This window comes from Macadamia integrifolia, chromosome 11 (assembly GCF_013358625.1).
Source record: "Macadamia integrifolia cultivar HAES 741 chromosome 11, SCU_Mint_v3, whole genome shotgun sequence".
Classification (NCBI taxonomy): domain Eukaryota; kingdom Viridiplantae; phylum Streptophyta; class Magnoliopsida; order Proteales; family Proteaceae; genus Macadamia; species Macadamia integrifolia.
The window spans coordinates 24,360,136-24,372,514 of NC_056567.1; the positions used below are offsets into that span (position 1 = coordinate 24,360,136).

General features: G+C 36.6%; 1 protein-coding gene across 2 annotated transcripts; it reads left to right on the plus strand.

Moving 5' to 3' along the window:
- Positions 1-628: 628 nt before the first annotated feature.
- On the plus strand, positions 629-10,264 carry LOC122094273 (E3 ubiquitin-protein ligase AIRP2-like). 2 transcript variants are annotated; one of them, XM_042665028.1, is made up of 5 exons: positions 629-1,114; positions 3,849-4,004; positions 4,105-4,171; positions 4,277-4,511; positions 9,700-10,264. In XM_042665028.1, the coding sequence occupies exons 2-5, from the start codon at positions 3,897-3,899 to the stop codon at positions 9,908-9,910; spliced, it is 621 nt and encodes a 206-aa protein (XP_042520962.1). In that variant the 5' UTR covers positions 629-1,114; positions 3,849-3,896; the 3' UTR covers positions 9,911-10,264. The 2 variants fall into 2 exon arrangements, with proteins under 2 accessions (XP_042520962.1, XP_042520961.1); XM_042665027.1 differs by having other exon boundaries at positions 3,854-4,004.
- The last annotated feature ends 2,115 nt before the right edge of the window (positions 10,265-12,379 follow it).

Here is a 12,379-nt window from a genome sequence, read left to right on the forward strand (position 1 = left end):
ATCGGTCTCTATGGATACCGATATGATATGATCGATACAATTGATACGATACCAATACTTGAAACCATAATCTTGATCCCAATCACCACTGGCTCAACTGTACAACCCCGATCCACCCTATTTGCCACCCCACTATACTCATTGTCCCCATCTAACCCCATCTCTTTTATGTTTTCATGTGTGACCTGGAAAAAAAAAAGAAGAAGAAAATAAGAAGAGTAAACAACTTAGAGTCCTCACCTCTTGCGGAACCAAGGCCAAAGTGAAGGTGAAGGTAGGATCAGGGTTGGAAATGAAAGTAAAAGTGGAAGTAAAGGTGGGGTTGAGACTTGAGATGGGGCAAACATGAAAATTTGTTCATTTTGAAGTAATACTAACCTGATAAGGTGGACTGTGATGTGAAAAAAAGCAAATGTTCACCAAGATGTCTCAAGTTTGAATTTTCTAACTATTATCTATTATTCTTCCTATTTAAAAAAAATATATATATATATATTCAGATGTCAAACTCTAGGTAACTCAAATGTCATTTTTCAAATTTAAGGTACCTTAGTTGTAATTTACCCAAAATAAAGATTGAAAAGGGATCCTGGTTAAATTAAGGATTTTTTCGTTATTTGTGTGAAAAGATAGGGCAACTGTTGAAGAAAATGGAAATTCCATCATCGCTGCGTGGAGCCAAAGCCACCGAAAGAGGTGGAAAAGTGGCAGCGCGGAAGAGAGTGGATAAGGGCATAGCAGAGCGTCTCGCCATCATCGATCTCCATCCACTTTTATGAGATTTATATTTTTTTAATTTATATTTTAATTTTTTTTGCTAATCTTTCTGTCCACGTGGAATCGATGGAGGCCCTCGGTTTCTGGGCTTCGCTTTCATAAACAGTAGAAACTAGAAAGAGTAGAAATGAAGAACTGAGGAAGGCCGAGTAAGGAGAAGAGGAGAGAACTGGGTTTTTTCTTTCCAAGGTGAAAAAGTGTCGTTTGATGACTTCTAATTGATTGATTCCCCTGTTGCTAAGTTTCAGAAGGGGGAGATGTACCTGGGTTCTATGCGAAAATCTTTCAAGGATTCTCTCAAAGTTCTTGAAGCTGATATTCAGCACGCCAATACACTGTAGGTTATTTGATTTTTATTCTTGTTTTTCTTCCATTTACTGCTGTTTTAATGGTGGGTTTTTTGGATTTCTCTGTTATCAGCTCCCCCTACTATTTTTTATTTATTTATTTACTTTGTGCTTGGAAATAATGGCAACAATGAAAGAGTGATTCATGGTTTAATTTATGAGAACTTTTTTGGTTGAAGTTTCTGCCTTCAAGCCTCAGTGGGTGTTTCGAATTTGCCTTTGGGGCTCCAGTTTCGTTTTTACAGGGATTATATATTTTCGCCCCCCACTTCCCCCTTAAATTGGTTTCCTTTTGATGCATTGACTGCATATATCACTTTTTGGGTGCTTGTATTTAATGGTTTTTTTTTTTTTTTTTCCTTTTTTTTTTAAATTTCCCTGGGGAGTGGGGTTGGGGATGGTGGTGGAGCGGGTGCTCATGCTCCCTTTAAATGGTCCAGAGCTGTGTTTTATTTGGATTTATTCGTTGATGTCTTCAATTATATCTGTGCATTTGAAAAATTTTCTGGCTCAATTATGGTTTTCTCACTTGGAATTCTCACCCTTCATCTCCTATTATCTTCTGAAATTATTTTCTGGTTCAATAGTTTCTTCTTTTGTTTATTTTATACTGTTTTTATTTTTGGGTAGAATGTTTTTCTTTTACTGTAGCTCATTAGGAAGTTGTTTCTGTATTTTGGCGCTATATATATATATATATATATATTTGTTACAATATACTTGTAGACATTATTTGCTGTGGATACCTTTGATATGATTGGACAATGTGATGATCTTTCTGGTGTATGACCTGCTTTTATGTGGACAGATTGTTTTTATCATAAGATGATTGAATGCCGTCCTTTGTTAGTTGAGTTTTAGAAAAGCCTGCATTTAGAGTGCTCTTCCATCTCTATATCTCAATGCTGCATCTGTTGCCTCGTTATCTGTAGAATGTAAAAAAAAGGGCCTACTAGAACGCTGGGAACTTAAATAAATTCAACTCAACAAACAACCCGCTAAACCTTTTCGCTACTTCTTGGGATTGGTTATGCAAATTTTGTTCCCCCATTCTTCTCTTGCTAGAAAATAGAATACAGATTTGTTTCTAGTAACGTTGACAAATTGGAAAGATTAAGCTGTTGAAGAATGCATTACTTCTCCTTCTCATCTGGGAAAAATGACATGTTAAGTCTTGAATATGTCCTCATCGAGGCTGTGGTAGTTGTAGATCTGAATGAAGAGTTGTAAATTAGTACCACGCTGTGGTTAGGTAGGCCTATCAAGAAAAACACATGAATGCAATATTATATGCCTACATAAGCCCGAATTTTAATGGTGAGAAATTCTTTGCCCTCGCTTCACTCTATAAATGTTCTTTGGCAGTTTGAAAATGCAATAAGAGGCAATGGCCACTGTTACCATCATGTTTCCCTTAATTTGATTCCAGCGATTAAATTTCAAATATACTTTACTGCATCTGCTTATCTTACACACAGTATTTTTTGTTCCCCCTGGGTTAATATTCTTGTTACATTTATCTGATACTTAAGTTAAGTTTATTACTGTTTCTTCATGGTCCCGCTAAACCTTTTCGCTACTTCTTGCGATTGGTTATTGCAAATTCTGTTCCCCCATTCTTCTCTTGTTAGAAAATAGAATACAGATTTGTTTCTAGTAACGTTGACAAATTGGAAAGATTAAGCTGTCGAAGAATGCATTACTTCTCCTTCTCATCTGGGAAAAATGACATGTGAAGTCTTGAATATGTCCTCATCAAGGCTGTGGTAGTTGTAGATCTGAATGGAGAGTTGTAAATTAGTACCGCGCTGTGGTTAGATAGGCCTATCAAGAAAAACACATGAATGCAATATTATATGCCTACATACATAAGCCCGAATTTTAATGGTGAGAAATACTTTATCCTCGCTTCACTCTATAAATGTTCTTTGGCAGTTTGAAAATGCAATAAGAGGCAATGGCCACTGTTACCATCATGTTTCCCTTAATTTGATTCCAGTGATTAAATTTCAAATATACTTTACTGCATCTGCTTATCTTACACATAGTATTTTTTGTTCCCCCTGGGTTAATATTCTTTTTCCATTTATCTGATACTTAAGTTAAGTTTATTACTGTTTCTTCGTGGTCCCGCTAAACCTTTTCGCTACTTCTTGGGATTGGTTATGCAAATTCTGTTCCCCCATTCTTCTCTCGTTAGAAAATAGAATACAGATTTGTTTCTAGTAACGTTGACAAATTGGAAAGATTAAGCTGTCGAAGAATGCATTACTTCTCCTTCTCATCTGGAAAAAATGACATGTAAAGTCTTGAATATGTCATCATTGAGGCTGTGGTAGTTGTAGATCTGAATGGAGAGTTGTAAATTAGTACCACGCTGTGGTTAGGTAGGCCTATCAAGAAAAACACATGAATGCAATATTATATGCCTACATACATAAGCCCAAATTTTAATGCTGAGAAATACTTTATCCTCGCTTCACTCTATAAATGTTCTTTGGCAGTTTGAAAATGCAATAAGAGGCAATGGCCACTGTTACCATCATGTTTCCCTTAATTTGATTCCAGTGATTAAATTTCAAATATACTTTACTGCATCTGCTTATCTTACACATAGTATTTTTTGTTCCCCCTGGGTTAATATTCTTTTTACATATGTCTGATACTTAAGTTAAGTTTATTACTGTTTCTTCATGGTCCTGTTTCTAATATTGTAAGGCATAGTGTAGGGCGTCTGATTTTCCAAGGGAATATGATGGTGCCTGCGTTCAGATGCGTTTGTCATATAGTCCTGCTGCACACCTGTTTCTTTTTCTAGTGCAATGGACGGACTGCCACCTTGCTGGTACCCTTGGACTGTTAAGAATCCTAATTTATAAGGTTGAGGTCTATCTCTTTACGTGAATTAGTTCCTAAGAACTTTTTCATACAGTTTCAGTCACATATTTTGTCCACCTAAGGAACTCACTCAATGCTACAGGTTTATGTGGATGGCACAACTACCATGTCAACCCATGAAAAGAAAGCAAGTATTAGGGAGTTCTATGGTATATAATAATACAACAGTCATGACTAAATTTTCACGTTGCGATTTTCATAGTAATTCACTTTGTAGTCTCAATTTTTGACTTCTTAGTCCTGTTTTCTTTCAGGTGTAATCTTTCCCTCTTTATCGCAACTTCAAAGAGGCGTTACTGATATGGAGGATAAGAAGCAGAAGGCAGTCTGTGTGGAAAGGTACAGAAGGAGAGATGATGAAGAACGCAGACAAATTTCTGAAATAGATGTTGAAAGAGAAGAAGAATGTGGAATTTGCATGGAGATGAATAGTAAGATTGTGTTGCCCAACTGCAGCCATGCTATGTGCATGAAATGCTACCGTGAATGGTATACCTCTCTCTCTCTCTCTTACACACACACACACACACACACACACACATCTATGCACATGCATGTAAATATTGTGCAACCTTTTCAAGTTTCTGAACTCTGTGGACTTTATGCACTCTCCTAATGACCAGAATAGTCAGATTACAATTTTTTTTTATTTTTTTGCATTGATGTGTGCCTGTATGTCCTCTATGCAATGAGTTTTTGAAGTCTTCTTCCTGCATTTATAATTTTATTTTACATAAGAAAAGTAATATATTTTTGTTGATAAAAAATGTGCATTCTGGTAGTCACAATAAGCCTCTGAAATGATTGCAAACAGCCTCCAAATCCTTTTGGAAGCCCATGTTCAAGAACCCTTTCTCTAGGCCCAAGAACAAGGCTCATGCCTGTGGGCTCATTTAGATGTGATAACAGTTGTGCCGATAAGGCTAGGCTTTCAATTAGGAGTCCAGACAATTTAAGGTGTAAGTGCAAAAACATAGAATCCACATCCACTTACTCTTTATTATCTGGTCTAACTGCATGGGTAGGGAGGAAAATGCAGCATGCTTTTCTATGATGTATTCCAAGTTTCCACCTAGCCAGCATTCTGATTGAACTTCTGCAGCATTTTTTTTTCCTTTCTTGTGTTGCTTTGCAGAAGTCAAAATGTTTTAGAAGGAAGTGTAAGTTGTGGGTTAGGGAAAAGCTGAAAGTGTGCAGGATGTACATGTTACAGTTACTACTGTGAGGGGGAGTGTCCATGCTGAGTTGTAATTGTCGGGTTATGTTGAATTGTAGTTGTAGTTTCCTTTTACTCTTTTACTTGCTTTTAGTTATTTACTTTCATTGTAATTGACTTAGACTCTTAGTAGGTTTCCTACTAAGATTCAATTACTTGAATAAGATATAAGTGATGGGGCTAGACCACGATAGGTGTGTTCTGAGTTCTATCATGGTCCTAGTGTTCTCTCTCCCTTCCCCATCGTGTTCTCTGATCATCTCCCTTTTTCCTCCTCCTTTCTCCTTTCTCTTTTATAGTTGCTGGTTTACAGGCTTTGTGCATTGTAACATGGTATCAGAGCTATGAAGAAGAAGAATATATATATATGAAACCCTAGTTGTTGAAGCATGAAAACTGGGGTTTGTGTTGTGAAGATTTGATCTTTTACCGAAGATTTCTGCTGCAACTTTTTACTGCCTTTCTGCTTCTTACTATACTGTCGTTGATTCCCTATTCTGACTGTTCCAGCTAGGAATGTCAGTGGGCTGGGCTAGGCTGGGTTTTTTAGAACCCCAGCCAACCCTAAGTTCTCTTAACTCAGCTCAGGCCCAGGCCAGCCCAGCCCAGCCCTAGGTCGGGCTGGGATGTCTCAGCTCAACGCAGCCTGGCCCTAATTGACCATGATTGTGTTGGGTTGGGCTGGGTTGGTCCTGATTGACCCTATCAGCCCCTAATTTTTGCAATTTCAGGGATGGCTGGCCCTGAGTGACCCTGTATTTTGCCATTTGTGTCCCTAAATGCACTAAAAAGGGTAAAAATGAAACATCACCAACACCAATCATTCTTAAAAAATAGTGTTTCTTGTTATAACAAATCAAGAAAACAAGTGAGAGAGTGATGTGGATGGATTAAAAAAATAAAGAGTGTGGGTGGTGTGTGTATATATGTATTATTTATTGATATTCATTATACATAGGGTTAGGCTGGGCGGGCGGGCTGGCTTAGCCCAAGCCCCGGCCCAGGCAGCCTCAGGCCTGGTTCTGCACTTATTGTCAGTTCCTGATTGCTTGCTGAGTTTTTGGGATCGATGCTTGGTTGTTTCAATAGACTAGGGGATTGTGAAATATATCTTACAATATCGTGGGGTTTGGACTCAAGATGGGAAAGTTTTCAAATTCGCAAGGTTCCCCATCGTCACTGGTTTCTGTGTTGTTCAATAGTTGAAGACAACCAAATTTTAGGTTGTTTCTAACCCTTTGGTTTTCCCTTACTTTCCAAAATTCCACTCATTTTTCTCCTTTATTACTCTTTACCATTCTTTTTGAGTCACTTCCATGTCTAACCTTCATTAATAAATATAATCCCCACTTGTGTCCTCTCCTATTGGGTTACTCAATAACCCTCTCAAATTCTGCTTTATTTCAAGTTTCCAATTACCCTTGAGAACTTTTGATAAATTACATATTTCGCCATCCCTTTGGTTCTTTTTGATATAGTTACAATTATTACTCCCTACCATTCTTTTTGAGTCACTTCCATGTCGAACCTTCATTAATAAATATAATCCCCACTTGTGTCCGCTCCTGTTGGGTTACTCAATAACCCTCAAATTCTGCTTTATTTCAAGTTTCCCATTACCCTTGAGAACTTTTGATAAATTACATATTTTGCCATCCCTTTGGTTCTTTTGATATAGTTACAATTATGCCATTACATTTGTTCTTCTAGTTACCAAGTATTAGTATGCTTGTGCTTTATATGAAGAACCAGCAGTTGGATCAACTCAATATTTTGGGGATTATTGTTATTGACTACAAGGAGCATTTGACAAGAATTTGGGGGACATCAGGCTTTTTAGTTTTGGGTTATTAATTTATTGCTATTCTGTCTCGTTTGTGTCCTGCATTGGAGTTCTTCATCTACTTTGATATGATCCATTGCTGCCATTGATGCTATTGCGGCTACTCTTGGTTACGGGATTTTTTGTTATTTCACGATGCTGGTCACTGCTGCCATATGATGATGGGTTATTCTTTGGTTTTCTCCCCTACATTATTTGTCCACACGTGAGCTCAATTGAAATTAGTTTCTGATATTTGAAAATTATTATTATTACAAATTTGTTGGTGTCATCTATTCTAGTCATAAACAACATTTTTTCTTGTGAAGATGGTTACTTGTGGTTTTCAGCAATAAGATTCTTATATGTGGTTCCCAGCAACCTTGTGTTGTTACCAGCGGTTTCCAGCAACCTTATGCTGTGCCATGTGGTTCCCAACAACCTTATGCTGTTACCTGTGGTTCGCAGCTACCTTATGTTGTTAAACGTGGTTCATGGTAACCTATACTGCATTTTTTCCCAGTGGTTCGCAACGGCCTATGTTGCACTTTTATCTGTCTTCCTTGTGAAGATTAATACTTTCCTTCTTTGAGATGGGCTTATGATGTTGTTGTTGTTATGATATTGTGGTTTGCGGTTGGTATTCTCTAACAATTATTTTACTCGTTCTTGCCTCAATATATTTGATACAGATTTTTCTCTTATGATTGTGTTGTGACTGGAAGGAGGTGTTTCTGACTACTGACTTCTACGTGTGGTTATTTGTTCAAGTTGGGCTCTGCTGGTTATGCCTATCTTTGTTGTTCCAAGCCGGAGCTTAAAATAGATATACTCCAGCTTAAGGGGGACTGTTAAGAATTAAGATTACTGCAGTGAGGGGGAGTGTCCATGTTGAGTTGTAGTTGTCGTTTCCTTTTACTCTTTTACTGGTTTGTAGTTATTTGCTTTCATTGTCATTAGACTTAGACTCTTAGTAAGTTCTTACTAATAGTCAATGACTTGAATAAGAAATAAGTGATGGGGCTAGACCACAGTAGGTGTTTTCTAAGCTCTATCATGGTCCTAGTACTCTCTCTCCCCTTCTCCATCTTGTTCTCTGATCTTTTCCTTTTTCCTTTCTCTTCTCCTTTCTCCTTTCTCCTTTCTCCTTTCTCCTTTCTCCTTTCTCCTTTCTCCTTTCTCCTTTCTCCTTTCTCCTCTCTCTCTTGTAGTTGCTGGTTTGCAGGCTTTGTACACTGTAACGGTACAAAACTGGTGATCCAACAACCAATAAAAAAAATGAGAGTGCAGCCTTTTGTGGGTTCTACCAACCTAGCTGAAAGTGACACAAGCTGCAACAACAGCAATAACAACAAACTCAGCCTTATCCCAACTTATTGGGGTTGGCTACATAGATCCAAACAAAACGAAATAAACTGAGTTCCAAACAGAGAAGGGGGATGAAGAAATGAAGAAAGAGGGATGAGAAATGGGAGGAGAAATAAAAAAAAAAAAAAGAGGAGGCACAACCCAGCAAGTCAGGAGAATCTAAACTAAATGGTGTCGGCACATGGATCCTTGCCCTCCAATAGGCTCTATCTGCGGTCACACTTGGCACAAGACCCAAGCTATGCATGTGACTATGTCATTCCTCACAACCTCTCCTATGGTCATTTTAGGCCTACCCCTAGCTCTTTTAGCTCTTTCAATTGAAACCATATCACTCCTTACTGAGGCGTCCCTGGCCTCCATTGAACACGGTGCACCATTCCAACTTGCTAGGTGAGTCATGGCAAAGAAATGAAGATGACCATGAAATCTTCCACCATACAGCTTAAATTTCAACTAACAAAAGCTAATATTTTGGTCAAATATCCAGAGTCTTCCAAAATTTCAAACCCAGACATACATTATACCAGTTTCACTCTACCTGCAAATGACCAAAATTTCGCAAAATTTAGAACAGTGATTGTGCATCATGACCATATAATTTTTAGAAGGTGGAAGGAAATAACTAACAGGTGATTAACTACTGTTACTAAATCAGTACAATGTCTGTAATCGCAGTTTTCTGATGAGCCTTGTTGTATTAGAACATCTTTTCTTTTTTACCTTTCAACATAATATGAAAACATTATGTTCTGGGAAAGAAGTATAGTTCACAGAGGAAGCTCGTTTTGATATTCCATATCCAATATTACTCTGATGGTGTCTGATATTTTCTTTTTTCTCTTTAAAATGAAATCCTTGCTCTGAAATATCTAAATCAGCACTGCAAATTTCATTTTCCATATACTTAACGACAAAACTAAAGCATATCAAAATGTTGTCTTGGTGGTTTAAATTTGTTGCCAGTGGTTATTTTAATGTGTTACCTCCAAGTTTAAAAGCTTGGATTTAATTCAGTTTCTTGCCTTAATACAATACTACCATCCAAACGAATCAACAGTATGAGGAGATCTTGACAATTAGCAACACTTCACATTTCCTCTTTGACATGCAAAAACATGTAGCTTGGGTTATGTCCTCACTGTTTGAATTAATGTTTTCTTCTATTTTTCTGAGTAATGGATGAACTAAGGATCATGAGCTTGAATGCCAACTTCATTTATCTATTTGTCTATGATCCAAAGTTTAAGTTATAGTGACACATTTTGCAGGAATTTAAGATCACAGTCATGTCCTTTCTGCCGTGACAGTCTTAAGAGAGTAAATTCGGGTGACCTCTGGGTCTTCACTGACAGCAGGGACATAGTTGACATGGCAACTCTTACTAGGGAGAATCTGAGGAGACTCTTCATGTACATAGATAAGTTGCCTCTCGTCATCCCCGATACTGTTTTTGATGCCTACGATTCTCATGTGAAATAGTCCACTTGGATTTGAACTTACTGTTTCCCTAATCCTCCAATTAGCTGTGACTCCATGCTTCCTTCAGCATAGTTGCAGCTGAAATCTAAGTCCACTTTGGCTATCATAGGTAGAAGAGTAGAAGTGCTTCCTATTTCTTTTATTGAAACATGCCTTGTTTATTTTAGGCATGGGGAAGAAGGATGAGGTCCATCCATGAGAAGTGTCTAAATTGTATTTAGGGACCGTATACATGTTTGTACAGCTTGGGAGCTTGCCCTTAAAGCTTTCTTATCAAATTTCACCACTATATTTACCAAAAACTATTGGACTATGAAAAAAAATCCTAATGAATTTGAGTAATTGGGGTGATTAGGTTTTTCTTTCTCCTGGATGAAACTGCACTTGGCACAACTTTGGAATCATCTTACGTAATCTTTCACTATTCTCATTTCTTTTGTTGTAGACATGAAACCATCACCCATTATCTGATTTTTGCATATGTTGCAGAACAGAGTTTTAAAAGTTTTATCATCAAGATTTTAGTCTCCATGTAGCAGTAGGGTATTCAAATCTAATCAAGGGAGAAGAATAGTTACAATTGTGGCAACGGTCGTGTATAATTTGTGAAGACACTTTAAACTAAGAAATAGAAGAGGAAAATCTCACTCATGCACAGGAGAGAATGGAGATATCTCTTGCATAGTAAGAGAGAGTGACTTGTGCAGGCTAGGCTTATTTTCTCCTATCTAGTTACTTTTTTATTACTTCTGACATTATTAATCCCTACATTGCTAAATAATTCAAGATGTGGGATCCCACTGGATGGTTCTGCCAAAGGTTCCTTATATAAGTCTCTCTATTTCCAAAATAAAGATATTCATACTTAAGGACATCTAAAAGGAGATATAATAATTAAGCCCTTAAAGTAAATGTTTTTTTCTTTTAATAATCAAGTACCTCCATTGTACAATAACACTTAATGGACTTATGAGCGTGGAATTCATTATTGTCACCATTTTAGTCCATTGGAACATCATAATCAAAGAAAATAAATCATCCATCAATTGGATACAAAATTACTCAACAATTCAATTTAGCCTTATCCAAACTAAGTGAGGTTGGTTACATGGATTATTTTTCTTCAGTCGGCTTTCAACTCTATTCAAAGTTATACTTGTAGCTATGAATGATTTTTTTCACTTCTCTTGGAGTCATTTTAAGTTTACCTCTTGCTCTTTTAGAGCTCATTCAATTTGAGTCAAATCACCCATTTGTATTGGAGCATTAAAAGCACCCGTTTGTGTCGGAGCATTAAAAGGCCTTCATTGCATGTTCAACCAGCCACATCAAAACGATTTTCTCACAACATATCATGTATTGGAGCTACTCCCAAATTAGTTTGGATTTTTCGTTACTTATTTTATATTTTCCCTCTCTGTATCAACATCCTTGTTTCAAGTATATTAAGTACGTAGATACATTGTTTCTTGTTGTCCAAAATTGAGCTTCATACATCACCATCAGTCATATAATTATCCTATAAATTTTTTTTTTTGTTTAGAGGAATATGTCAATCACACAACACTTCGGACACATCCTTCCATTTCTTTGTGCAATAGCATCCTCTATTTTTCCTTTCTTATTTATGATTAAACTTGGGTAGTTCAAATTTTCTTACTTTACGCAATCTCGCGATCATCAAATTTTACCATTTAGACTCTTAATCATGTTGTTACTAAATAAACACCATATATTTTGTTTTTGTTCTATTTATCTTCAGAATTTTTTATTCCAATGTTGATTTTCATCTAACTTTGCATTTATCTTTGTTTTTATTTCATCCATCAAAATATTATCATACACAAAGCATAATTATAAATCACAACTTCGATCTTTTGTCTCCATCCAAGGTCTTGTGCATGAATCACACATCTTGCATGGATGTGCACAAGATTGTTTGCCATAACAAAATTAGAAGTCACTTTCAAATCATTTTTGAAAAATTCTTTTTCATCTCTTAACTTAAAGAACTTTTAGGAATAAGATAAGGGGCAATCAAAAGAAGGTGTCAACTTCAAAATACACCTGTACAGGTGTCGGTCAATCCCTTAATTAAATTGTATAGTTTGTTAAGAAATTTACAAAATATGCCACCAGATTCGTAATTTTATCCAATCAAGATTCGATACTCACTTGATATTTTCTCTCTACAAGAACTGTCTTTGTCAAGTATCGAAAGGGGGTTTCAAGTTCTAAATGCATATAAAGAGGTAACGGTTAGATAGTCTCTTAATTAAGGCTTTCTTTGGTATGATTTCTATTTATATTTATTAACTATTTTTTAGAAATTATTTGTGACAATAAATTATGGATCAGTATTTGTTTGCTTACTATTTATAAAATAGATTATATAATGAGAAAATAGGTTTCAGTTCTCACCTTTAGCTTTGAGCTTCGAGCGAGAGAGATGATAGGATTTGGGGTTTT

Bases quoted from the DNA above. Each gene is read 5' to 3' on its own strand.
- LOC122094273 (XM_042665027.1), top strand. From the start codon at position 1,035: ATGTACCTGGGTTCTATGCGAAAATCTTTCAAGGATTCTCTCAAAGTT. The intron at 4,005-4,104 runs GTTGAGGTCTAT...TCAATGCTACAG, and splicing joins TAAGAATCCTAATTTATAAG to GTTTATGTGGATGGCACAAC. The intron at 4,172-4,276 runs GTATATAATAAT...GTTTTCTTTCAG, and splicing joins AAGTATTAGGGAGTTCTATG to GTGTAATCTTTCCCTCTTTA.